Source organism: Rhinopithecus bieti, unplaced genomic scaffold (genome assembly GCF_001698545.2).
Source record: "Rhinopithecus bieti isolate Rb0 unplaced genomic scaffold, ASM169854v2 scaffold_10271, whole genome shotgun sequence".
Classification (NCBI taxonomy): domain Eukaryota; kingdom Metazoa; phylum Chordata; class Mammalia; order Primates; family Cercopithecidae; genus Rhinopithecus; species Rhinopithecus bieti.
The window spans coordinates 1,708,452-1,734,929 of NW_016806626.1; the positions used below are offsets into that span (position 1 = coordinate 1,708,452).

The following is a 26,478-nucleotide window of genomic DNA, read 5'->3' on the forward strand; positions in this document are numbered from 1 at the left end:
GGCGCAGCCGCAGTGGCTGGGCGCGGAGTGTGAGTGGCCTGAACCCCGCGGGTGACTGCTGCAGGGCTTCTCCCCGGCCGGACTGGGCGCTGCTCGAAAGCGCTCTCTCCACGCTTTGTTGGGCTCATCATGAAGCGCTTGGGCTCCGTGCAACGGAAAATGCCGTGTGTGTTTGTGACGGAGGTGAAAGAGGAGCCTTCCGCCAAAAGGGAGCATCAGGTACGGAGGAGCGTCGGGCAGGCTGGGCGGCTCGCGTGGGCTCCTCCCCGCGGCGCTGGCTCAGTGCGAACCCGGCGAGGGCGGCTGGGCGCGTTAGACCTGCCCTGCAGGCCAGGAGCCTCTGTAGGTTTCGCTGGGTAGGTTTGGGGTGGGAGTTCGGTACGCCCTGAGCTGTTCCAGGTTCTTGTACTTTTCTTAGTCGTAAGGGAGAGAATTTGCGAAAGGATTATCCTGATAAGGAGATTCAAACTTGCCCTCGCGAGGAAATGGATAACCCACATCTACAGCATGTTCCTTTCTTTTCAGGTTAGCATCTTTTGGGGAAACCCCTAATCAGATAATTGCCACATTCCAAGCTTTACTGCTTTTCAAGAGTGCAGTAAGAAAGGGTGGATATTAGAAGACTTGCTTTACCTGTTCTGTCCGAACCAGTGGCGGTGTTGACAGTAGCCTAATTAGGTCACTGAAGTTCAGACCTCATATTACCAGTAATTACTTAATTTATTCTAACTTTGGTGTTCTCATCTCAAGGTTTTCTATTGTAGCAACGTGTTTTCCACATAGTGTGCCCTCGGTAAATGCTAGTGAGTAACCTATATTTGGGTAATTTTTTTCATATCGTACTATAAAACGTTGTAGTCTTTGATCAGTAGAATACCCAGTGATTAGTTGGGTGCTTCCCAGCTTTGCTGATTTCAAACAAAACCAACATGTCCATTGGAAATCCACCTCACTTGAGTTTCATAATTGGCACTGGCTTTTCTTCTGGACTAAAACTTGTTTAAGGCAAAGATTGCCCTGTTATCTTTAGTCCCAGCTTCTAGGACCTGGCACGTGGTACGCATTGGATAAATATTTATTGAATTAAAGAATGAACCCTGGAATCATTTCATGCCAGTTTTCCATTCACCTTGATGCTTTATACCTTATAGCATCTGATCTTTTCATTCTTTCTATTACTGTCACTGTTGTTATAGTTAATACTTCATGTCCTGCTCATTGCACCACCTAATTGGTCTTACTTGCCACTCGGAGTGATCATCACCGTGTTCTTTCCTCGTCAAAATGCCACAGTTATTACTCAATGTTTGTAGCAGTAATTTTTTTTTTTCTTTTAGCTGTAACAAATGTAATCCATATGAAACATTATCATCTGTTCTAGTATTTCACTCTACTGTGATTTTCAACTTCGTATGTTGGAGGGGAGTAGTTTGTAACAGTATTCTCCACCAGGGAAAATAAGCAGCCCCTTCTCTTACCTCTCTGCATTAAGAACAGCTTACAGTATCCTTTATAGCATAGCATCCACATTCTTAATTATAATTCAGGGCCTCCCACTAATGAGGCTCAATCTACCTTCCATCCTCCTCAAAGTGAATTCTCTGTTTTAGCCATCTATTTCATCCTGTGAACATATCAACCACAATCCTGCCTCATATTTTGCTCAGACTGTTCACTCTGGATCATCTCTAGAATGTTTTAATTTCTCAAGTCAGTTCTTCTCCATAAAATCTTAAATCAACTTAGTCATCTCACTGATTTCCCCTACCCAGAAATTGTAGAGGGCCACTCAATCGATACTCACTATTTTAATACACGTACCTTGTTTTCCAGTAATAGTCTAAAGTCTTTGATGACAGGTGGAAAAGGAGAACTTTGTGTACCCCTCAGTGTCTCTCGTGTTGTCCTTTGGACATGTCAATAGCAAAGAGCAGATGATTGGTTTTATGGAAGGAATGTTTATACTCATCAGGAGCTGCATGGGGCAGAGTAATCTTCCCCCCATAGGATCTTTGATAAATTTAGATACACACACACTGCTATTGGACCGGACTCTGTGGCTCTACTATCCTAGGTTAAATTGATATCCTTTGATACCAGCGTCATAAGTTAGTGAAAACCAGTTGTATTTTCAAAGTATTGAATCCCTACTAGACGGTTATATTTTGAAAGTATTGAATCAATACTAGAAGGGCCTAATTTCTTAGTTTACCTGTTTGAAATAGTGCATTAGTCTTAAGCTCACACACAGCAATATGTTTATATTGTACAGTGTTGTTTCACTTTGTAAGATGATGTTACTTCAGATACAGACTGTAGAAGTGGCATAAGTCTTTTCAGAAATGAAAATGAATTATAGATAAAAGTTCGTAGGAGCCCAAGAAACTGTCTTTTCCTCATCCTTGGTGCCCTTTTCTTCCTGATAGTAGAAAACTATCAATATGTAAACATCTCACTACTGATAAAGCTGAAAGGGACAAGGGGTGAGTACTCTCAAAGCAAACAAACTCAAAAGGAAAACAAAAGGCAAGTGATTCTTGGTAGTTTTAACAGTGAAGATTGTTAGGGGAAAACATGAAAAAAAAAATCAGCTTGAAACCTTGAGTACTCATTGTGCAAAGACATAGAACTAAAATGATACTGAAGTATACTGTATAACATCTCTAAGATGCCATAGTGGGCCAGCTTGTGCTCTCAGCAGGGCCGTATTTACAGGAGTACTAATATGAGGTCTCGCCTAAGAGGTGATGCCAGCAGGTTTTACTCCTTTTTTGTATTCTGCCTGCATAGTCTAGGACAAGGCCATTCACAAACTAGATGCTCAAATTTTGTTGAATGAGTTACCACAAAGATTTTAGATCGACATAGACTCCTGAATACAACTTTCAAAGTAAACAATTCATCAAGCTACATAGGGATGTCAGGTAACTGTGACGAAAACTATTGTCAAAGTGAAGCCTAACTCAAGAGTCAAGAGATTTGTTTTATAGAGGCAATTTTCTTTTGCCATGNTTATTTTTTTCACTGTCAGTATTCAATATAATTGTGAACTTTTTAAAGGAGATGTTTTATTCTTTGAGAATCCCCTTACTATTTAGATACCTCTAAGTGAGATATAGTTTAATTTTTCCAAGGGCTAAGTCAGTAATATGCTGGACAGTTGAATACATGCAGGTAAGACAAAGAAATGAGAGCTGGGTCTAGTCCAAGCCCATAAAGATGGCAGTAAGTCAAAATTCCCCTACAACTTCAGGCTAGGAACTACTAAATGCAATGAGATGGAAAGGCTACTATTCCTAAATATTTAGTATTTATTTTATTTAGTCATTGTCCATCTTATCACTTACCCTCAAAATATTCTTTTGAGCAGTAAGTTAAAGCTGTTTTTAGCTCGCAGCTGATTGACTACCATTACTCAAGCCATTTGGGCTGTTGGAACTCACCTTTAATTAAACAAGATTCCTATGAAAAACTTGAGAATGAAATCTGGTTGTAGGTATTCCTGCACTTTTGGATTAGTCTAAGGCTGAAATTTCGCACTCACTCTGGAAAGAACATCAGAACCATTTTGACCATGTTATGCTGCACAATAAGGCGTAGGTCAAACGGTAACTTTTTTTTTTTGGTCCCAGGTGTGTTTTATTATAGGGTTTTCTGACAATCTTACTGGAAAGGCAGTTTTCATTCTGCTTGGGAATCTGGGGATGTCTCTGTTTCTAAACTTCTACAGTGCTTCCCCCACGAACTAAAGATAACAGGCCAGTAGGTTTCATTGGAACTGCGTTAAATCGACATCTGAAATGTTCATTGCTTATAACTTGATCTTATTTAATTTCTAAAAAATCATCGGTTACTAGGTGTGGCTAAGTACACACGTTTAGGAAAGGTATCTGTTTTCGCGGTTGTTAAAACCGAGGTGGGGGCAGGGGACGCACGTGGGAACGCACCAGGCACCTCAGCTTCTGCACTACAACTCCCAGAAGGCGCAGCGGCCAGGCAGCCGCTTCTGGACGGGCGTTCTCGCCCCTCGCTGGGGTTTGGTAGTTGGGGCGCAGCCGCAGTGGCTGGGCGCGGAGTGTGAGTGGCCTGAACCCCGCGGGTGACTGCTGCAGGGCTTCTCCCCGGCCGGACTGGGCGCTGCTCGAAAGCGCTCTCTCCACGCTTTGTTGGGCTCATCATGAAGCGCTTGGGCTCCGTGCAACGGAAAATGCCGTGTGTGTTTGTGACGGAGGTGAAAGAGGAGCCTTCCGCCAAAAGGGAGCATCAGGTACGGAGGAGCGTCGGGCAGGCTGGGCGGCTCGCGTGGGCTCCTCCCCGCGGCGCTGGCTCAGTGCGAACCCGGCGAGGGCGGCTGGGCGCGTTAGACCTGCCCTGCAGGCCAGGAGCCTCTGTAGGTTTCGCTGGGTAGGTTTGGGGTGGGAGTTCGGTACGCCCTGAGCTGTTCCAGGTTCTTGTACTTTTCTTAGTCGTAAGGGAGAGAATTTGCGAAAGGATTATCCTGATAAGGAGATTCAAACTTGCCCTCGCGAGGAAATGGATAACCCACATCTACAGCATGTTCCTTTCTTTTCAGGTTAGCATCTTTTGGGGAAACCCCCTAATCAGATAATTGCCACATTCCAAGCTTTACTGCTTTTCAAGAGTGCAGTAAGAAAGGGTGGATATTAGAAGACTTGCTTTACCTGTTCTGTCCGAACCAGTGGCGGTGTTGACAGTAGCCTAATTAGGTCACTGAAGTTCAGACCTCATATTACCAGTAATTACTTAATTTATTCTAACTTTGGTGTTCTCATCTCAAGGTTTTCTATTGTAGCAACGTGTTTTCCACATAGTGTGCCCTCGGTAAATGCTAGTGAGTAACCTATATTTGGGTAATTTTTTTCATATCGTACTATAAAACGTTGTAGTCTTTGATCAGTAGAATACCCAGTGATTAGTTGGGTGCTTCCCAGCTTTGCTGATTTCAAACAAAACCAACATGTCCATTGGAAATCCACCTCACTTGAGTTTCATAATTGGCACTGGCTTTTCTTCTGGACTAAAACTTGTTTAAGGCAAAGATTGCCCTGTTATCTTTAGTCCCAGCTTCTAGGACCTGGCACGTGGTACGCATTGGATAAATATTTATTGAATTAAAGAATGAACCCTGGAATCATTTCATGCCAGTTTTCCATTCACCTTGATGCTTTATACCTTATAGCATCTGATCTTTTCATTCTTTCTATTACTGTCACTGTTGTTATAGTTAATACTTCATGTCCTGCTCATTGCACCACCTAATTGGTCTTACTTGCCACTCGGAGTGATCATCACCGTGTTCTTTCCTCGTCAAAATGCCACAGTTATTACTCAATGTTTGTAGCAGTAATTTTTTTTTTTCTTTTAGCTGTAACAAATGTAATCCATATGAAACATTATCATCTGTTCTAGTATTTCACTCTACTGTGATTTTCAACTTCGTATGTTGGAGGGGAGTAGTTTGTAACAGTATTCTCCACCAGGGAAAATAAGCAGCCCCTTCTCTTACCTCTCTGCATTAAGAACAGCTTACAGTATCCTTTATAGCATAGCATCCACATTCTTAATTATAATTCAGGGCCTCCCACTAATGAGGCTCAATCTACCTTCCATCCTCCTCAAAGTGAATTCTCTGTTTTAGCCATCTATTTCATCCTGTGAACATATCAACCACAATCCTGCCTCATATTTTTGCTCAGACTGTTCACTCTGGATCATCTCTAGAATGTTTTTAATTTCTCAAGTCAGTTCTTCTCCATAAAATCTTAAATCAACTTAGTCATCTCACTGATTTCCCCTACCCAGAAATTGTAGAGGGCCACTCAATCGATACTCACTATTTTAATACACGTACCTTGTTTTTCCAGTAATAGTCTAAAGTCTTTGATGACAGGTGGAAAAGGAGAACTTTGTGTACCCCTCAGTGTCTCTCGTGTTGTCCTTTGGACATGTCAATAGCAAAGAGCAGATGATTGGTTTTTATGGAAGGAATGTTTATACTCATCAGGAGCTGCATGGGGCAGAGTAATCTTCCCCCCATAGGATCTTTGATAAATTTAGATACACACACACTGCTATTGGACCGGACTCTGTGGCTCTACTATCCTAGGTTAAATTGATATCCTTTGATACCAGCGTCATAAGTTAGTGAAAACCAGTTGTATTTTCAAAGTATTGAATCCCTACTAGACGGTTATATTTTGAAAGTATTGAATCAATACTAGAAGGGCCTAATTTCTTAGTTTACCTGTTTGAAATAGTGCATTAGTCTTAAGCTCACACACAGCAATATGTTTATATTGTACAGTGTTGTTTCACTTTGTAAGATGATGTTACTTCAGATACAGACTGTAGAAGTGGCATAAGTCTTTTTCAGAAATGAAAATGAATTATAGATAAAAAGTTCGTAGGAGCCCAAGAAACTGTCTTTTCCTCATCCTTGGTGCCCTTTTTCTTCCTGATAGTAGAAAAACTATCAATATGTAAACATCTCACTACTGATAAAGCTGAAAGGGACAAGGGGTGAGTACTCTCAAAGCAAACAAACTCAAAAGGAAAAACAAAAGGCAAGTGATTCTTGGTAGTTTTAACAGTGAAGATTGTTAGGGGAAAAACATGAAAAAAAAAATCAGCTTGAAACCTTGAGTACTCATTGTGCAAAGACATAGAACTAAAATGATACTGAAGTATACTGTATAACATCTCTAAGATGCCATAGTGGGCCAGCTTGTGCTCTCAGCAGGGCCGTATTTACAGGAGTACTAATATGAGGTCTCGCCTAAGAGGTGATGCCAGCAGGTTTTACTCCTTTTTTGTATTCTGCCTGCATAGTCTAGGACAAGGCCATTCACAAACTAGATGCTCAAATTTTGTTGAATGAGTTACCACAAAGATTTTTAGATCGACATAGACTCCTGAATACAACTTTCAAAGTAAACAATTCATCAAGCTACATAGGGATGTCAGGTAACTGTGACGAAAACTATTGTCAAAGTGAAGCCTAACTCAAGAGTCAAGAGATTTGTTTTATAGAGGCAATTTTTCTTTTGCCATGTTGAACATTTTTTTTTTTTTTTTTTGAGACGGAGTCTCGCTCTGTCACCCAGGCTGGAGTGCGGTGGCCGGATCTCAGCTCACTGCAAGCTCCGCCTTTGGGGTTTACACCATTCTCCTGCCTCAGCCTCCCTAGTAGCTGGGACTACAGGCACCCACCACCTCGCCCGGCTAGTTTTTTGTATTTTTTAGTAGAGACGGGGTTTCACCGGGTTAGCCAGGATGGTCTCGATCGCCTGACCTTGTGATCAGCCCGTCTCGGCCTCCCAAAGTGCTGGGATTACAGGCTTGAGCCACTGCGCCCGGCCATGTTGAACATTTTTTAAGTAAGTAAATAAACCATAGCTGATATAGCTCAGAAATTTAAGTTCGTAGTACTGTCATGTCTAATAATATAAATCACTATTAATGGTAGGAAACTATCAGGGGGTTAACTTTCAAGCAGATCATATATTTTCTAAGAGTATTTGTTGAACTTTATGATGATACATCTGAAGATCTTTAGGATATAAAACTGAATCAAGGGTAAAATTGTTCTGAAAATTAAGATGCTTTTAAAGTCTGTGATCTGTAATGTTTAGACAGAGATGCAAGCTCTGTGACAATGAAGGTATACTAATGACAATTGCTTTATGAAAAGGATGAAAATCACAGTTTTTCAACCTATGCTTACAATAGCAGTTGTTTATCATGCAGTTAAGGAGGAAAAACATGAAAAAAGTAAATCCAGAAACCATTTGATTTCGGCTCTTAAACTTCTTGGTAGCAAATAGAAACTGATGTCAATTAAATTGAGAAGAATGCACTGAAAAAGAGACAAGAAGTATGCCAAAAGGTTCTTTGTAATACGTCTGAACGGCGATGACATGGGTGATTCATTTATGCCTTTGTATACTTCATTTACAAATTTTCTATAATGAGCATCTATTAGCTTTGCAAGGAAAAAAGGTGAAAAAAGGCAAAAACAAAGTATGAACTATCTTCCATCTATTTTCCCTGCTCCCTGAGAATTTTGACCTGAGACAGGAGTACATTACAACATCCTTGCTAAGACTCCTTACAAACCAAGTCTTAATTGCAAAACAAGTTTTATAAATCACAAACATGTTTGTGCTTATAAAAAAGGGGGAAGATCTCATGTATTGAAGAGCAGATTGACTCTTGGGAAAACTGAAAATTATGATTGAAAGATACTTGTATTGAACTACCAGAAGCACCTATGAAGTTTGAGTTAATTAAACATACAATCTAGTTTTACCTTCACTCAGATCCAGACACAATGGCTGCCTTGCATTCTTCAGACACAGCAAGAAACCTTACCTTTTGTTTTTTTCCTCAGATATTTGCATGGTATTCCCTTGCTTCAAGTTTGGTCAAAGGTTCCCTCCTCAAAGTTTCCCTTTCCACCGTATCCAAAATAGCACCTCATCCCTCTTTGCTTTACCCATTTGTTTTTAGCACTTGCTTGTCATAGCTAACATTATATTATGTATTGTGCTGCTTTTGTCTCCCTCATTAAAATGCAAGTTTCACCAAAGGCAGGTACTTTTTTGTTCACCTCTGTATTTCCAGTGCTGAAGACAATGCCTAATCTTAGGCATTTAGTAAATAATTGTCAAGTATATGATTAAATATACTGAACGCCTGTGCTAGGGATGCAGCATTGCAAAGAACAAAGGTGGATTAAAAAAACGTAAATAATTACAGAATTGTGTAGAAAATCAGGTGTTGCTGTGATAGCACGGAAGGGAGGGAACGATTCGGAACTTCACAGAATAAATATTTTTAAATCATTCTGAAGGATGAACTGGAGATCATCCCTTAAAACTAATGAAATTAGGAAGATTTCAGGTGAGCGTGTGTGCAAAGACATAGAGGCTATCTATTTTAAACCGGTTTTCTCTCTCTCTCTTTTTAAGCCATTTAAAGTTTTGGCAACTGAAACTATAAGTCACAAGGCATTAGATGCAGATATATACAGTGCAATTCCAACAGAAAAAGTGGATGGAACATGTTGTTATGTTACTACCTATAAAGGTAAACTAAAACTATAATATTTACTACAAATATTACTTATTTTTTCTTAATCACTTTACAGTCTATCTGAAATGAGGCATTTGCTCTTCATAGACCCTGGGAAACCTAAGTATAGTAGCAAAACAAAAAGGTCACAGTTGTTATAGTTTACTTATTATATTATTGTATTTTCTTCTTGGGGGAAAAAAGGAAGGTAACTAAAACATGTACTTAATACACTTAAGGGCCCAGGCAGTATGGTGCTTGATATATATTATCTCCAATTTGTACAAGTAGCCTCTCCATTTCACAGACAAGAAAAATGAGGTTTAGCAAACTTAAATAATTTTTCCGAGACCCAATAGTAACTGAATGGCTGAACTGGCAATGGGACCTATGTTTGTGTGACCCTTAAGCTTATTCTTCCTGCACCGATTCCAGGGGCTTTATTCCTCTTGGCAGTGTCTGTAATTAATTTCACTTTCATGTAGTTTAAAAGGTAGAAATGCAAATAGAAATTGTCAGTCATTTTAAGAAGAAATGTATGGAAAAGAGATTTTTTTTTTTGCGATTATTTTGGATGGTGAGATTACCTCTCACTTCCAGAAAAAAAATAGCATCTGGACACATTCCTGGGGCATTAAATGGACATCTGGACACATTCCTTGTATCAGGAAATTTATTCGGAAATGCAGTAAAATAACTGGGCTAAAGCATACATAATATTTACCATCTTAACCATTTTTAAGTATGCAGTTCAGTGGCATTAAGTATGTTTACATTATTTTGCTATTATCACCACCCTCCATCTCAAGAACTGTTTTCATCTTATAAAACTGAAATGCTACCCATGAAACAACAACTCCTTATTCTCCCACCACCAGCCCCTTGTAACCAGCATTCTACTGCCTCTATGAATTTGACTACTCTAGGTATTTCATATAAGTAGAATCACACAGTGTTTATTTTTTGTGACTGGCTTATTTCACTTAGCATAATGTCCTTAAGGTTCATGCATGTTGGTTGCATGTATCAGAATTTTATTCATTTTTAAAGCTGAGTAATATTCCTTTGCATGTATCTAGCACATCTTGTTTATCCAGTCAACCATTAGTAGACAGTTGGGTTGCTTTCATCTTTTGACTATTGTTAACTAATGCTACTGTAAACAGGTGTGAACAGATATCTGAGGCTGTGCTTCCAGTTCTTTTGGGTATATAGCCAGAAGTGGAATTACAGGATGATATGGAGATTCTAACTTTTTAAGGAGCCACTATAGTGTTTGGCCTAGTGGCTGCAGCCATTTACATTTCTACCAACAGTGCACAAAGTTTCCAGTTTTTCAGTTTCCTCACCAGCACTTATTTTGTGCTTTTTTCTGTTTGGATTTTGTTTTGTTTTGGATAGTAGCCATTCTAGTGGATGTAAATGAATTGCATTTTTTATGTTTACTGGTAAAAAAGAAACAAAAGGTCCATTGAACCAGAAATGCTAACACAGTTTTAATCTGGTTCTTCATATTATTTATCTGGATAGCTAATAAGTAGTACAGAATATCTGGACCAACGTATAGCAGTTTCTTTATAAACCTTGGATTTATATATTTGAGAAAACTGTAAAAGATTTTTCAGACTTTGATGCCTATTAAGAAAGTATAGTGTGTATCATTATGCATGAGGATGGCAAACTGGAGTAGAATTTAACTGCTAAAGTCAAGTCACAGAACCCAAAGTGACAGTGCTTCCAAATCCACATTTATTACTGCTAAAGGATACACAATATACCAATGGCATTAAAAGATGTGTATTATAGCCAAAGACTGTCTCACAGCAAGGAGTATGGAGAGGCCAAGTAAAAGCTACTATTGTTCCCTGCTTTAGAGCCTTAGCAGGACACATTTTCTCAGATCAGGAACCACTCATGTGTGCAGGCAAACACTTTGGAACCACAGAATGCAAAATGGGGATTTTTATATTTTTGCTGGTCACGTAGGTCGGCATCTTGCTGCTAAGTAACCAGCTTCAACAGCAGAGCCCTCCAGGGGTTTCAGACCAAGCTATCAGGCTCACTCCTACCAATAAAGAATACTAGCACAGTGCCCTGCAACTCTCAGATCCATGAGTACAAATCAACATTATTAGTATTTTCATGCCTTGATCAGGGGTCAGTGCAATGCAGAACAGCTCAGCCTAATTCCAGATGTGTCAGAATTAACCCTTACAGCACAGTGTTATGTTTGGGGGGGGGGGGGGTGAATACAGTTATCTGGTTATGTTTCCATTTCGTAGAGGTATCTTCAGTTGTCCATAAATGCTGCTTACTCATAAAATACGACTATGCAGTGTCCTTATACAAAAGATAATATATTTACTTTTTGTCTCATCCCCCTCATTCTTTAACCAGAGAAGTAAGTCTTCTCATAGCATCAGGTACTGCTAGGTGGTCTATATTCTTAGACTGCATATTTCCCTTTGTCTTCTTTGAGAAATTAGCCTCCTGTTTATTGAAAAACTCTATTCTGAAATGTCTTTCAAGAATAGTTTTGTTTGCTTCATACTTTTCCTTTTGTTATTACTTTTTTAGATCAGCCATACCTTTGGGCTCGACTAGATAGAAACCCAACAAACAAGCTGAAAAAAGATTTACAAAATTTTCTGCATTCAAAAGAAACCCAAAAGGTTAGTTTTTTTTTAAGTTTCATGTTTAAATAGGCTGAAATTTGTGGCATATTTATTTGCTGTGGTATTTCTGGTACATTATATCCTTCTGTATAATTCTAAGCAAACTTAGAAAACTATAATTTAATACTTTTATTATATAAAAGGGATTTAAAATATTGTAAAATATTTTCCTAATATTTGTCACTATTCTTTATAGTATGAGTCTATTAAAACATACAGATTACTGCATAGATATTGAAATGAGTGACACATTTTGTGTAAGAGACAAATGTGTAATTTTATAAATCAGGTACAAATCTCAGGAAATTAACAATTTTAATTATTAAAATGCTTTTAAATATCTGTAGTAGATACACATTGTATATCTGCATTCATGTATATGTTTATATTTGTATTCATAGTATATTAAAAATTCATAATCCAATACTTAATGGAATATGGTTACTTTAGTTCGACTGTTAAATACTGTATACAAATGGCATATATGAAATTGAATATTTAAATTGTTAGTACCCTAATCTTAAGTACAGTCACATTGTGGTGATAATGAATGGAGAATAATTGTATCACACCTGATACTATGAGGTTTTAGTAGCTGTTCCCATTTTGAGTCTGTTTAGTATTTTACATTTTTTAAGTATCACCCCATACAGTATTATCTCTTTTTAATTTTTTTTAGAATTTTTTTGGAACGTTGAGGAGGACTTCAAACCAGCTCCAGAGTGCTGGATACCAGCAAAGGAAATAGAACAAATAAATGGGAACCCAGTGCCTGATGAAAATGGACACATTCCTGGTACCATGATATCTCTTCTAATGCAGTTTTGTGTTTACTAGTAAAAGGATCAAAATATCCATTCAATCAGAAATTATAGAATTCAATTTTAATCTGGTTCTTCATTAATATGTATAGTATAGAATTTCTGAATCAAATTTATGTAAAGTCCTACATTTTATATCAAAGATGTTTCATATTAAGAACGTCCTCTTAGGTTTAGAGTCTTTTCTAAGATGGATATTTTTTACTAGTTGTAGTCTGTGACAATAAAGCGTCAAAAGAGAATAGCCTTGAGGCCAAGTGCAGTGACTCACACCTGTAATCCCAGCGCTTTGGGAGGCTGAGATGGGTGGATACTTGAGCCTAGGAGTTTTAAGACCAACCTGGGCAACATGGCAAAACTCTGTCTCTACAAAAAATACAAAAAGTTAGCTGGGCATGGCAGTGTGCGCCTGTAGTCTCAGCTACTCGGGAAACTAATGTGGGAATCACCAAAGCCCCAGAAGTCGAGGCTGCAGTGAACCATGATCGTGCACTCTAGCCTGAGTGTCGGATTGTGACCTTTTCTCAAAAAAAGAACAAAAAAAGAGGGAATAGCTTCCAAGTTCTTGTCAGGATAGATGAGATTATCTAGTCTGAAATGAGATTTCAAGAAGTCTATACCTTTAGATTAGGGATGGAAAATTTTGCAAAGGTATGCTGAATAGGAAAATATCCCAGATTAAGGTTATAGATTCTCAACTGGCATGTCTTGAGTGCCCATTATGTGCAAAGTCCTCCTAGTTTCTGGTAATACAAAAATGAAGGTCAGAACCGTTGTCCTCTATGATCTTTAATTAGACATTGGGAGAAATCAACCAATAATAGTATGATTTAAGAACAGGAATGAATATATCAGGTACCACCGGAGAAAAGAAGAGGAATTCCTCATTCAGCTTGTGGTTAGTGGAAGGTTCCAAGAGGAGTAGACGTCTGTACTGAAGCTTAAGGACTAGAAAGTCAGCTGACAAGGAAGAGGGAAGATCAGCGTAGGCCAACTCCCAGGAAGAGGAGAGGGCATGGGGTATTTCGGATACTTTATATAACACTTTATTGCAGCTAGAATGTTCAGGGTATACGACATCATGAAGTGGCTGTAAAAGTTGAGGCTGGAAGTGTGGTGGGCTCAGATTGTAAAGGCCCTTTTATTCTATCTAAAGGAGTGTGAAGTTTATCCTGAAGATAATGATTTTTAATCAGTGGTACAGCAAAAGCATATTTAAGTTTTAGAAATAGAACTATGATAAAAGTGAGTTGGATTTCACTGGAGGCGTGGTGACCAGCAAGTAAGTTATTACAGTCATCTAGCATGAGTAATGAAGGGAGCCAATTCTGGCAACAAGAATGAGAAAGGTAATAGCAATAATATTCAATAAATGTGTTCAGTATATATTGGAACATTTTAATAAACTTGGAACACGTACCGCATTATGTCTATTGTTCCTGAAGCTTGAGAGAAAACTTGTTTTATAGAAAAAAATGTAAGTGCTATGTCTTAGAATAGTGCTCAGTTCTTACTGAATAAGGGTGAATTGTCTAGTAAGAGAATGCTAGGTGCTCTGTAGTGAATAACAGGTTAATTCTGCAGAATAAAAAATGAACCCTTGTGATTTTTTAAAAAGTAATAAACTGTTAACTTTCCCACTGAGTTTTTAAAGTAATACCTCTTTGTGATAGACACCCAGAAAACATGGGAAATTTACAAAATAGAAATTACATGTAGTTTCAATCCAAAGAAAAACAATCTAATAACAAATAATTTTCTTCTTTATATGATAGGTTGGGTACCAGTAGAGAAAAACAACAAACAGTATTGCTGGCATTCCTCTGTAGTTAATTATGAATTTGAAATTGCCCTGGTACTAAAACATCATCCTGATGATTCTGGACTTTTGGAAATTAGTGCAGTGCCACTTTCAGATCTCTTAGAACAAACACTGGAGCTCATAGGAACAAATATCAATGGAAACCCATATGGTGAGTGAAGCCTTTTTCTTGTTCAGTTATTGTAACTGTCATTTATAAAGAGAACTTTCTAGGGTCAACTTAAAAAACATACATAGAACACTAAAGAAACGACTAACAAATTTGAGTTAGTTTCCTAGGATTATATCCATTTCTGTTAACTTTATATTCACAGAAAAATGAAACCATTTTATTAATCTAAAAGGTTGATTTTTATCCTCATTCTTTCCTGTAATAACATTACACAACTACGTATGAAAAGTAATGACTCAGTTGTAACCCCTTTGCTTTTTAAAATTCAGGTGAGTTGAGTCGAATGATGAAAATGCACTTTTCGTGGTTATTATAGCATCAATTTAAATAGCCAAGGGTATAAAGTAAGTAAAGTATTGGCAATGAATACCATGTCAAATATCAAAATATATATCATGATGAATTGAGTGCAAGTACTGAGAGCACTATGGGTTACACCTTGCTGACACGGGGATGGGAAGACAGACCTAAGGATGCTAAAGCTATAATAGGAAAATCCTACACAGAGATCAAAAGTAGACTGCCAGGTGTAAAGAAGCTAAGATGGTAGTTAGACAAGTTATCAGAGATACAGTGCAGCTGTTTGGCAAATGTTGAAGAATAGTTGAATGTGACCAGTGCCACACTGGTACCAAAGGTTGGTAGACTTTTTCTGCAAAATGCCAGAGTAGGTATTTTAAGTTTTGTGGGCCACTCTTCTGAAAGGAGCTATAGACAGTACTTACATGAGTGGATGCGGCTGTGTTCGTGGAAAACTATTTACAGAAAGCGGTATCTGTCTAGACTTGGCCTACAGGTCATAGTTTGTTGAACCGTGGTGGAGAGTACGCCAAGGGGGAATTTAGAGTTACTGGAATAAGGTGCCAGTGCACTGGGTTGTATTCTTTTTAAGGAAACCAACCAGCTTTTCTACCTTTATTCCTAAGTGTTTCAAAAGACTTTATTTGAAGAGGTACATTTTCTAGTTCTTTCTGCAAGTTCCTTTAAATGAATATGACTAATGGCAAATTTTCCCACCTAGGGCTAGGGAGCAAGAAACATCCATTACATCTTCTTATACCACATGGAGCATTTCAAGTAAGAAATCTACCTTCATTGAAGCACAATGATCTCTTGTCCTGGTTTGAAGGTTGCAAAGAGGGTAAAATTGAAGGAATAGTATGGCATTGCAGTAATGGCTGTTTAATAAAGGTAATGGCAAAAATAGCTTGGGTGGGGTTATGTCATCTTATATTCCCACAGCAGAGTAGAAGTGATACTAAAATTCTCTCTACAAATGGCAGCAATTAATATTTGCAGTAAAGAAATTTAATTTTCTCATCCCACATACTACCATTTTCTAAGAGGTAAAACAGTGTTTCCCGGTGTGTATTGTGTGGGGCATTGATCATAACAGGTGTGCATTAGAAATAAAGGGATACTATATATCCCCTGCGTAGAAATTCATGTTGCACAGTAGTGCTCTCTGAGACATCTTGTACTAACTTAACACAGCATCTCCCAGACTTGAGTATAGAATCTGTTGAGTAAAAAGAGTGCCAAGGTAACAGTTGATATATACAAAATGAATTATCTTATACTTTGTTCCCTTTCTGTCTCCTAGACTTGTCTATTTGATTTCTCACAGGTACCTGAAATTCATAATATTCAAAACTGGACCTAGTTGTAACTCTCTGACTCTACATAATTCACTGAAGTAAAAACTTGGATATTAATTTTAACCCCCCTTTTCATTACTTCATGCATCCAGTTATTAGTTCCTAACAGTTCTAATCTATGTACTTCTTTCCAACCAATTAACTGTTAATTTTAATTTAAGCGAAGATTCATGCTCTGTCATATCACCCTCCAAAAACAGTATCTTTCAGTTTTAGTCCTGTCCTCTCCATTCTTCACAAACGAATGAGTGTATTACTTTCCTGCATCAATCTGTTCAGTTACATTAAATATTCATGATCTGGCCCCTGCTTAATTTCCCAGAACTGCTCTCCACCTCTGTCCCCACAAACACACACATTGGGTTTGCTCTAACCATATTTACATGATTGCAATTAGAGCAAAAAAACTCCATTCTACCACATAACATTCCCTTCAATTAGAATGCCTCCTTGCCCACAATTTTTCAGGTAGCTAGTCTATACTCAGCAACAGACTCTATGATTCATAAAATTCTATGGAGCCCCTGATTATATTCCTGGCATGTTTCCAGGTGCTGGACATACACAGTCAACCAAACAAGGTGTCTGCCTTCATGAAGCTCACATTCTAATGGGGAAGACAGACAATAAACAAATATGTAATATGTCAGGAGAAGAACAGCTATGAAAAAAAAAAAAAAAACTAGGGTAAGATAAAGTGGAGTCTTACACAGTGCCTGGCAGATAGTAGGCACTCAAATATTTCTAAGTGAATGAAGATAGTATCTGTATGCTAAACCTAATACCTTTTTTCTCTTTCAGGTCCATCGCCATCATCTTGGCTTACGCTGGCCAATTCCAGATACTTACATGAATTCAAAACCGGTTATTATCAACATGAACCTGAACAAATGTGACTCTGCCTTTGATATTAAGTGTTTGTTTAATCATTTTTCAAAACTAGATAATCAGAAATTTGCTAGACTCAAAGATATAATATTTGATGTATAAAATGCAAATAAAATTAGTTTATCATTATATTCTAATCTTGAATATTCTACCATGTTTAAAAATATCTCAAGGTTCCTGTTCATTATGAAACATCAATATGTCTTCTACCATTTGTGAAGAAATGAATTTTCCAGTTTCAAGTACCTATTCAAATTTTATTAAAACTAGCAAATTAATTTTAATCTCTAGCCATAAAAACATAAGTAACGGTAAGCTCCTATACTTGTACAAAGGCTGGATTCTCTCCACTATACTGAGTAGTAATTTAAAAACAAAATTTAATGTCACTAATTTTCAAAATCAAATAGTTGAAGCTCAATTTAATTTTGCTAGATATTTAACAAAACATATGGCTCAACCTCATAACTTATATGTGTGTATGTCTACATCTGTATTTATATATATCATAGTTAGGATTTGAGAATCTTAACACATGTATAAATAAGTATATATAAACTCCAATTTTAAATATTAAAATTACTGAATTTACCCTCATATTCTTTAAAAAACCTAATCAAAACATTGTGAATGTAGAGAAATTCACCAAAGCTCATTGTCTATTTGATGGCCGTAACAAGTCCCAATTGTTCTGAAAGTTTTTTTACCTTCTCTTCTAAGAGAATATTCTTCTTCACTTCTTCCTTGTAATTATACTTAAGATCTTCAATTTCTTCAAAAAATGAAGGATCAAAATTTTCCAGTTCTTTTTTCAGCTTTTTTATTTCCTCCTAATAGAAACATTATATTTAAAAGTTGGATATAGGAAATATACATATTTTAGGTTTGAACTGTGAGATTTAATTGTAAATATGAAAGCCAAAGTATTCCTGAATGGTCGAATACAGCAATAAAGGCAGAAAATTAAGATTTTCTTTGTTCCATTGTACAGTGTAAATAACTAAGTTTTTAACTGTCAAGTCCAATGATCTATTCCGTAAGTTGTGTTCTAGTCTTTGACTAAAATTTATCATTTCTTATAGTGGGATTTAATCTTTCTCTAAAAACATGTAAGATCTTCTCAATAGAGTAATCAATCAAAATTAGATTTTGCAATTCATAACATTGAAGTTAGTCTGGTTAAGAGTTTTGGTTTAGACTTCATTTATATCTTTCTTACAGATTCTAATTTTTAATGAATAATCAAGTTTTCATAAAGTTATTAATATGATCAGGGAAATCTTTGGGACTTCTGACAATTAGGCATCGGTGAAGAGACAATTCACGCCTTAGTGACTATTTAGAATAGCCAGTGATTACTAGCTGATTCTCATATCCATGCCTTTTTGTCCTGTTTACAGTATTAAAAGAGGTAAAACATAGCAAATATTTTTTTAAGGGAACTATAACCTTAGGATTCCTGAAAATAATTTCAAAAAAAAAAAAACTAAAGACACTGTTGCCAATGTGACCCAAAACTTAAGAACATACTAATGGCATATATTTGTTACAATTAAAAAATAAATTTACTATTTAATCCTATGTTGAGTCTGAATTTTTTGTTAGCTCTTATTTAATAAATATATTAGGAATAGTCAGATGAACATAATTATAATTAACTTTGCAATATAAAGGTCAAATATAAGATGTTATTACATGAATTTTTTAGGATACGTACTGAAAACTCGAAGATGGTAATGAAAATAGTTTTCAACAGCTATTTTCACAAAATGATACTAAAATAAATATTACCTTCAAATGCTGCTTTTCTAGATCTGACATTTTGAGCTGTGTCTCTAGATCTTTTACTTTTTCCTTTAGTTGATCAGCATCTGTCAAAAAAGTTATACAAGTTAAACTCAGCTTTTTCCCACTACGAATGAGTTCAAAGTAATGGATTTGTTCTAGAGAACAGAGATTTGTTTTACGAAACCTAGAACCTGGAAAATACTGGATTTTATGGCTGAAATACTTAAGGATGTAAACACTTGATGCTACCTCCCTCCATCAAGTATTGTAATTTCATAGCAGGCAAAAAGAGGTTATTTGCTAGGTATTAGAAATATAGGCCAAGTTTTTTTTTTCTTTCACATGACAAATTTTACACGGAAAAAATTCTAAAGCCAGGAAAACTTGTTAGGTACTAAAAGTACAACAGAAGAAAAGCAGACTGTTGGGTAAGGGGCTATAACCATAAGCTGGCCAAATGCTCCCACTATCCAACACAGCATTGGCTATTCATGTGGGTTATTACATGTTTACTGTGCAATTACTATGTGCAAAATGTGTCATGCAAGCTGTGTAATACAAAGATAAGACATACATAGCCCTGATACTTTGGTAGGAAAACAAAAGTCTACAAATACAGCACAAAAGTTATTTATTGGATTTACCCTGCAAGTTAGCATACCTCTATCAGCAGGCAAATACGGTTTTTGCTTTAATGCTATCTTTGCTAGATACCTCTTTATAAAACACTACATTTAATGAGTCAAGTCATATTTTACAGCCATTGAAGAATAAAATTCTAAAAGTTTGAGAAGAGGCAGCAAACATTTTCATGGCTGGGACAAGTATCTTTTTTTGAGACAGTCTCACTCTGTTGCCCAGGCTAGAGTGTAATGGCACAATCTCGGCTCACTGCAACAAACACTGCCTCCCAGGCTAAAGCGATTCTCCTGCCTTAGCCTCCCTTGTAGCTGGGATTACAGGCAAGCACCACCACGCCTGGCTAATTTTTATATTTTTAGTAGAGACCGGTTTCACCATGTTGACCAGAGTGGTCTCGAACTCCTGATCTCAGGTGATCCGCCCGCTTCAGCCTCCCAAAGTGCTGGGATTACAGGTATGTGCTACTGTGCTGGGCCTGGGACAAGTATCTTAAAAGTTATCTTACCACTTATATAGGAAAGTGATTTAGAATTTCCAAAACAGTTCTGGTTTGATTTTAAGCCTTAATCTTAGAAAAATGACAGGTAATCTGTCTACTTCACATCAGAGAGAAGGAATTTTGAAGGCTCAGAAATTTCCTTAAGAAACTGAGGTTTAGAAAGATTAGAGAACTATCTATGGCCATACGACCCTTAATGCACATGCACCTGATCTCTTATCTCAGAAGTTAAGCACTGTTGGGCCTGGTTAGTGTATGCATGGAAGGAAAATTATAAAATTTTCCTAACATCAACAGCATTAATACTGTAGTCTAGTACAAACCAAGCAGGCTGCTATAAGGCATATTTTGTGAGTATTTAGTAGGTACTTTTAGTTACCAAGACGTAGCACAGTATAGCGGTTAAGGGCTAGGAATGCCAAGGAGCTGTGGAGTGTCATAGATTTAGATTTTAATCCTGCCTCTGCTATTTCCTAGCTGACCTTAGGGAACCACTTTGAATCTGTTTATCACATAAAATGGAGACAGTAATACCTATCATATATGGGTGTGAATACAGAATGCTTGTAAGGCAGTTAGCATAGTGTCGAGTACAACTCACACGTGATGGCTTTTATTACAAATTAGTAATAGCACTACATACCATATTGAAAAAGCTACAAGAAATAGTCAAAGATAGTTCAGATATAAATTGGTATAATCCTTTGGAGAGAATGGCATTTCTATCATACTATCAAACAATGGCATAATAAGGTCAAGAGATTAATTATATTTTATAAAAGCAGAAACTTGGAAGCAAACTATCCACCAAAACATAAATGGTTCAATGTGCTTATACATGCAATAATACACTATAGAATTATTAAATGGATGAGACAGATTTATGAACAGACCTCAAAAGATGTCCAGGATAAACTGTAAAAGGCAAATATGCTAGACATGTGTATAGTATGAGTTCAATTTTATGTCAGTTGCCAAGAAAATATATATATATGCAAACAAAGTCTATTCTCTATCCACAGTAGTTTTGGTCTATAAAGTTAGCTCAATTAGTGAATATCAAACCACTGCTGCTAGGGGAAATATGTACAGACATGCATATACATACATACACCTACATATCTCACACATGATAATCTTAAATCCTAAAGATAACTCATCCTGGTAAATTCTATTTATTTACATAAGAAAAGGTTCAGAAGTGTTTGTGACTCTCCTAAGCCTAAAGCACTAACAAGCCTCAGAATTGGGATTCAAATCCAACAGGCCCCAGAGCCACAGCTTCTTGCACTATGCTGTGCTGCCCTCTACCGTCTCCATCCTCTGCTCATTTCTCTATGAAAACTGAAATGAGGATACTGAGCACTGCCTTGTTGAACCTCTGCTGGGGCCATGTAGGTTGGATTATTCAAACTTTCCAAGGCTCTGTGGATGTCTGCAAATGTGCTGCAAGTGTTGATTTGGGGATTACATACACGCTTTAGTGAGCAGGTGATTTAGAAAATACAGAATCCACAAATAATGAGGATCTATTGTACATATGAACACACAAACATGTATGCGTATGTGTGATATATATGTATATAAAAATGTATGTATGTGTAGGAATGAGGAATGATCACTTTTGAATGGGAATGGAAGGCAGCAGAAAGATACTTTCTTTTACTTTGTAAAAGGAAAAAAATATAGGCAGTATTTACTTATTTGCAGTTTTTAAAAATGTTCAAAGGACTTGAAAGAGCCTATACTTAGAAACTGGAAGCAACAGATTTAGTATTCATTGCTTAGCCCTGTATTGTGATTAAATCTATAATACCCAGATGGAGAACAAAGAGAAAAACACTTGGGTACTTGCTATTCCACAGTATAAACAACACAAAGAGAAAAATGGGAATAATTTTATATTAATAGCATGGAAGAGAGACAAGAGATCCAAAACTTATCAGGAATTTGATTTTACAGTGAGACAATGATCAGAAATCTGAGCCAAAAGAAAAAAAAAAAAAGGTAAACCCAAATTCAAAAACTTGGGGGTAGCTAACATGTTTTTTAAAATACATTACCAGGTATGGTGCTTTCAGCTCCACTTTGGTCCTTGTTAGCTTCTATCTGATGGATTAATTCTGCTTTCTCTTTATCCAGCTGACTATTAGCTAATCTAGAACACAATGATAATGTGTTAAAAAAAAACAATAAGGCAGGTATTGCTTCATAAAATATATGGGCATTTCTTATGAACTAGTGATGTACAGTAATCAGAACAAGCTAGTCTTTATCAAAGTAAACATTTACTCTCAATGCTACAATGTCACCATTCTCAAACAAAAAGCTTGGAATACAAAAGCCTTCACATTTTTCTTAATATCTGACCTGAGGTCATTTGCAAGAGTGGTTTTGTTATGAGGAGCCTAATGAAAGTGGGCTACAGAGACTCCTGAAAGAAAAAAATTACTTGTTCTCTTTCATTAGTATTTTCCTCTGGGAAGCTAAGGATTAATTCATTCTATGTTCTTAGAAAAGTTTAAACTAAATTACAAACTGGAAACTTATATTAGAGTTGGGTTTATCCTTTTTTCCAGTGTGTATTATGAAAACAGAGTGATTAGCATTAGAAGGAAGAAATAAGGACCTAATAAGCCTGTTAAGCAGTAAAGTTGAAAAATGTTTGTCTCTAGTTGTAGCAATTCTGAGTATATAAAAACTAACAATTTTTATTTAAAAGAAAGAAACAAAGTAGTCATATGAACACATGACGCACCTAAGAACTTGAAGCTCCCGTTTGAGGCCTTGCTCTGTCTCAGCACCTTCAGGAACATGTTTAAGAATCTTAATCTTTGGGGACAATGAAAAGTTAGAAGATAAGGTTTGCTATGGAAATACGAGGGTTTATAAAGATACACATTTTTAACAAAGCATAATATTAAAATCTGGTTTTCAAAAGCATGCATAGGCAAATTTCTATGTTCTATTCACCATTCATTCAACAAGTACTGAGTAACTACTGCATAAATGGCATTGTCCTAGGCACAGAGGCTACAGCAGTGAACAAAATAGGTAATGTTCCATCTTGCATGGTCCTCGTTTAGTATGGAAACACAAAGAATGTGTACGTAATATGATATAATGTAATAATAGTGCCAGATGGTAGGAAGAGCTATCAAGAAAAAATAATCCAGGGTAAGAGGATAAAGAGTGATGGCAAGTAGTATAGGGTTAGGGTTAGGGTTAGAGTTAGGGTTAGGAAGGTCTCTCTGAGGAGCCTCTATTTCATCAGAGACATGAAGTCTGGGAGCAAGCTATAAGAATATTTGGGTGAACAGTATTCTAAACAAAGGAAACAAGTGTAAGGACTTAACGCTTAAACGAGTTTGGATTGTTTAAAGTACTGAAAGAAGGTTAATGTGGTTAAAACATTGAGAAAGAAACGAAGGGAAAAGTGGTAGAAGATGAGATTGGGAAGAAAACTGGGTGCCAGACCTCATATATTGTTTTGGGATAAGAAAAGAACTTTGAAGTTTTATTTTAGGGTGATGGAGAACCACTGGAAGATTCTGAGGATAGGACTTTGTGCTTTGTGATGTGCTTTATGTTTTAAAAGGGTTACTTGGCAACTGTGTGGAGACAGACCAGAAATAGAAATAGGGTGAAATAATCCAAGAGTGGAAGCTGAGATACCAGCTTGGAAATTATTGCAGTTATTCAGGTATAAAACAATAGCCTGGACAAGACTGGTAGTGATGTCTCAAGATGCCAAGAAGTGGTCAGATTTGGGATATAGTTTGAAAATAGAGACGACATGATTTAACAATAAAAAAAAGATGTGGAGAATGAAAAGAATGAAGTCGTTGATGATCCAAAATTTCTGGCTTAAGCAAATGGGTGAATGGGGTGCCCTTCAGTTAGATGGGTCTTCTTAATCAAATCCATTTTTATCTATAGAAGACAATGCAAGGAACATCCTGAGATATTATGTATTATTTTATCATGTAAAGAAAAATTACATTACTTACCTGTTCTTCAAGGTCTTCAGTGTATTTCTTAACTTTTTGTTCTCTCTCTGTTGCTTCTTTTACAAGCTGTTTAAGGTCGGTAATGCTTTGATTTTTTTTGGCAATATCAGTTTCCAATTCCTTTAACTTAGTTTCATACATTCTAAAAGTATAAAGAAAAAAAGTATAGACATGGCAAATAATTTATGTCACTGATTTAAAAGTCAGTTCAAATTACCGTACTAAAAATAAGTAAGAATATCTTATTTTATTGTTTCATCTAGTCAAGGTTTCAGCCACATATTTATTTACCATTAAAAGGTGGTGGCAAGAGATAAGGTATCCCTAATTAACAGATGGCCCATTCAAAATAAAGGATTTGGGTATTTTCCAAGATTATAAACAAGGACGGAGCCTGATTTGACCATTTTAAAATTAATACCCTTTTTCAATCACAAAATAAGAAAATACAAAGTAAAATTCATCGGAATAGAAAATTCTATATTACTAGATATTCTTAGAAATATAAAGATGGCAAATAAAAAGCTTTTCTCACATATACAGATACACATAGGAGGTATGCAGAAAAACACTACAGGGAGAGGAAAATACTGTGCAAAAGCATGGGTGAGAAAAATAGTGTATGATGGGAGAGGGATAAAGCTTGTAAAAATCTGAATAGATTTATAATCATTAAAGAAACAATAGTTCAAAAAAAATACAGACTCCAGAAAAAAAATTTCATAATTGAGCCAAACAGTTCTACTGGTTCATCATACCTAAAGAAATATAATGCTTACAATATCCAAACTTTTCCAGAGAAATGGATAGAAAGACTGCATTCTAAGTTAAAATGGCCAGTATAGCTTTGGCAACAAAATCTGCTAGGATAATACAAGAAAGGGAAATTATGATTGTCTAAACACATTCAAACAGCTTTTGATAGATCTTAGAAACTTAGATCAGAAGGGAATGTTTTTAACCCAACAGAGACTATCACAGATCTACCACAAGTAAATGGTGAAATATCAGAAGCTTACTCCTTCACTTCATCTAATTTTCTGTTCAAAAGCCACCCAAGCAGAGAGGGCCTCTCTGATCATCCTATGTAAAACTGCCCCCACATCACCCTGGTTTGTCCCAGCAGTCAGGAAAAGGCCTGACATAGAATACGTGTTAATAAGTTTGCTGAGTGAATAATAAAGCAACTATAAGGATGTCAGCATGAGCAAGACCTGTGTCATGGGTCCCAAAAGAGATCTCTCTGAACTGCTTTCTTGAGAAAGGTGTATAATCCTCCCAGATTTAAACTTTAGTGAATTTTTTTCTTTTCTTTTTTCTTTTTTAACAGATTTAGGGAACCTGGAGGTCAACGATCAAAAGGAGCCTCTCTCTGTCAAGAGATTTCTACTTAGACTTATGTCTTCTGCAAATGGTTTACTGAAGGCTTATGGTATGCTCAGTGACCTGTATTGTTCTCAGACTAAAAACACATATATGATCTAAAATGCAAAGTCATCTTCAATTATGGTTAAATATCATCATCACCTCTACTAACCATTTATAAACCTTATAAACCCTTTTTGCACTTAACAATTTCTTATGTAGCCCCATAGAGCCCTCTTAGAAAGAACTTGAGCCCACAGAAAGGATGTAAGTTACTTAAGATCACAGTAAGAATTAGGTCTTTCTAAACCACAGAACCTACCTGGTCCTTTGAAGAAACCTAGGCAAGGTGGGCTTTTTAAAAATAATATCCAACATAAAGACAGAGTCTGGCAATAGGAGGTACTAAGTAAATATCTGTTGAATAAATAGATTTCAGAGTAACTCAAAAACATTCTGAGTCCATATGTGATTATAGAAGAAAACAAAGGAATGACCAAGAAATCAACGGAGAGGGCTGCTGGCTAAGAGCCACTGCTAGGGTCCAAGAAGACAGTAGAAGAGACCCCCTTCCCCCACTCCATACCATCACATTTGTTATTTCATCTAACCCTGACACTGGCCTTCTTACAGAGTAATTTTTCCCATTGTGTAGATGGGAAAAGTGAGAGCTAGAGTGGAGAAGTATGGATTCTGGCTACTCTAGATTTAGTATTCGGACAGGAACCAAGGACTTCTCCATGACTTCATGGCCATCTGGGCTATCCTTTAAAGCATCTGCTTAATCTTTCTCTTTTCTCCTTAGACTTGGTTGACAGGGGCAAGTGCAGTGCAGCAGGCCCTCTGTGGGACTTGCTGTAGCCTCACAATGCTAAGACTCCCATCCTACTTGTAGTGATCGCTATCTTGCCTTCCATCAAGACCATTCCAAAGAGCAGAGAGGGAAGATGAAGCCCTCAAAGACATCAAAGGGGATACTGGAGGTGCATGGACATAAGGAATTGTATGAGAATGTTGAGAGATAAAGATGAGTATGCCTTTTGAA

General features: G+C 36.9%; 2 protein-coding genes across 2 annotated transcripts in view; one reads left to right on the forward strand and one right to left on the reverse strand.

Annotated features, from left to right (window-relative positions):
* Positions 1-3,964: 3,964 nt before the first annotated feature.
* Positions 3,965-17,266, forward strand: RLIG1 (RNA 5'-phosphate and 3'-OH ligase 1). Its single transcript, XM_017877135.1, is given in 8 exon segments — positions 3,965-4,267; positions 8,991-9,108; positions 11,671-11,697; positions 11,700-11,765; positions 12,448-12,564; positions 14,365-14,562; positions 15,605-15,774; positions 17,043-17,266. Coding segments are annotated over 8 exon segments (975 nt in total). The 5' UTR covers positions 3,965-4,177; the 3' UTR covers positions 17,232-17,266.
* Positions 17,267-24,098: 6,832 nt separating this feature from the next.
* Positions 24,099-26,478, reverse strand: part of CEP290 (centrosomal protein 290) — an 86,023-nt gene continuing 83,643 nt past the window's right edge. The window contains 1 exon segment of the mRNA XM_017877124.1: positions 24,099-24,210. The gene's annotated coding sequence lies outside the window, so the exon portion shown is untranslated.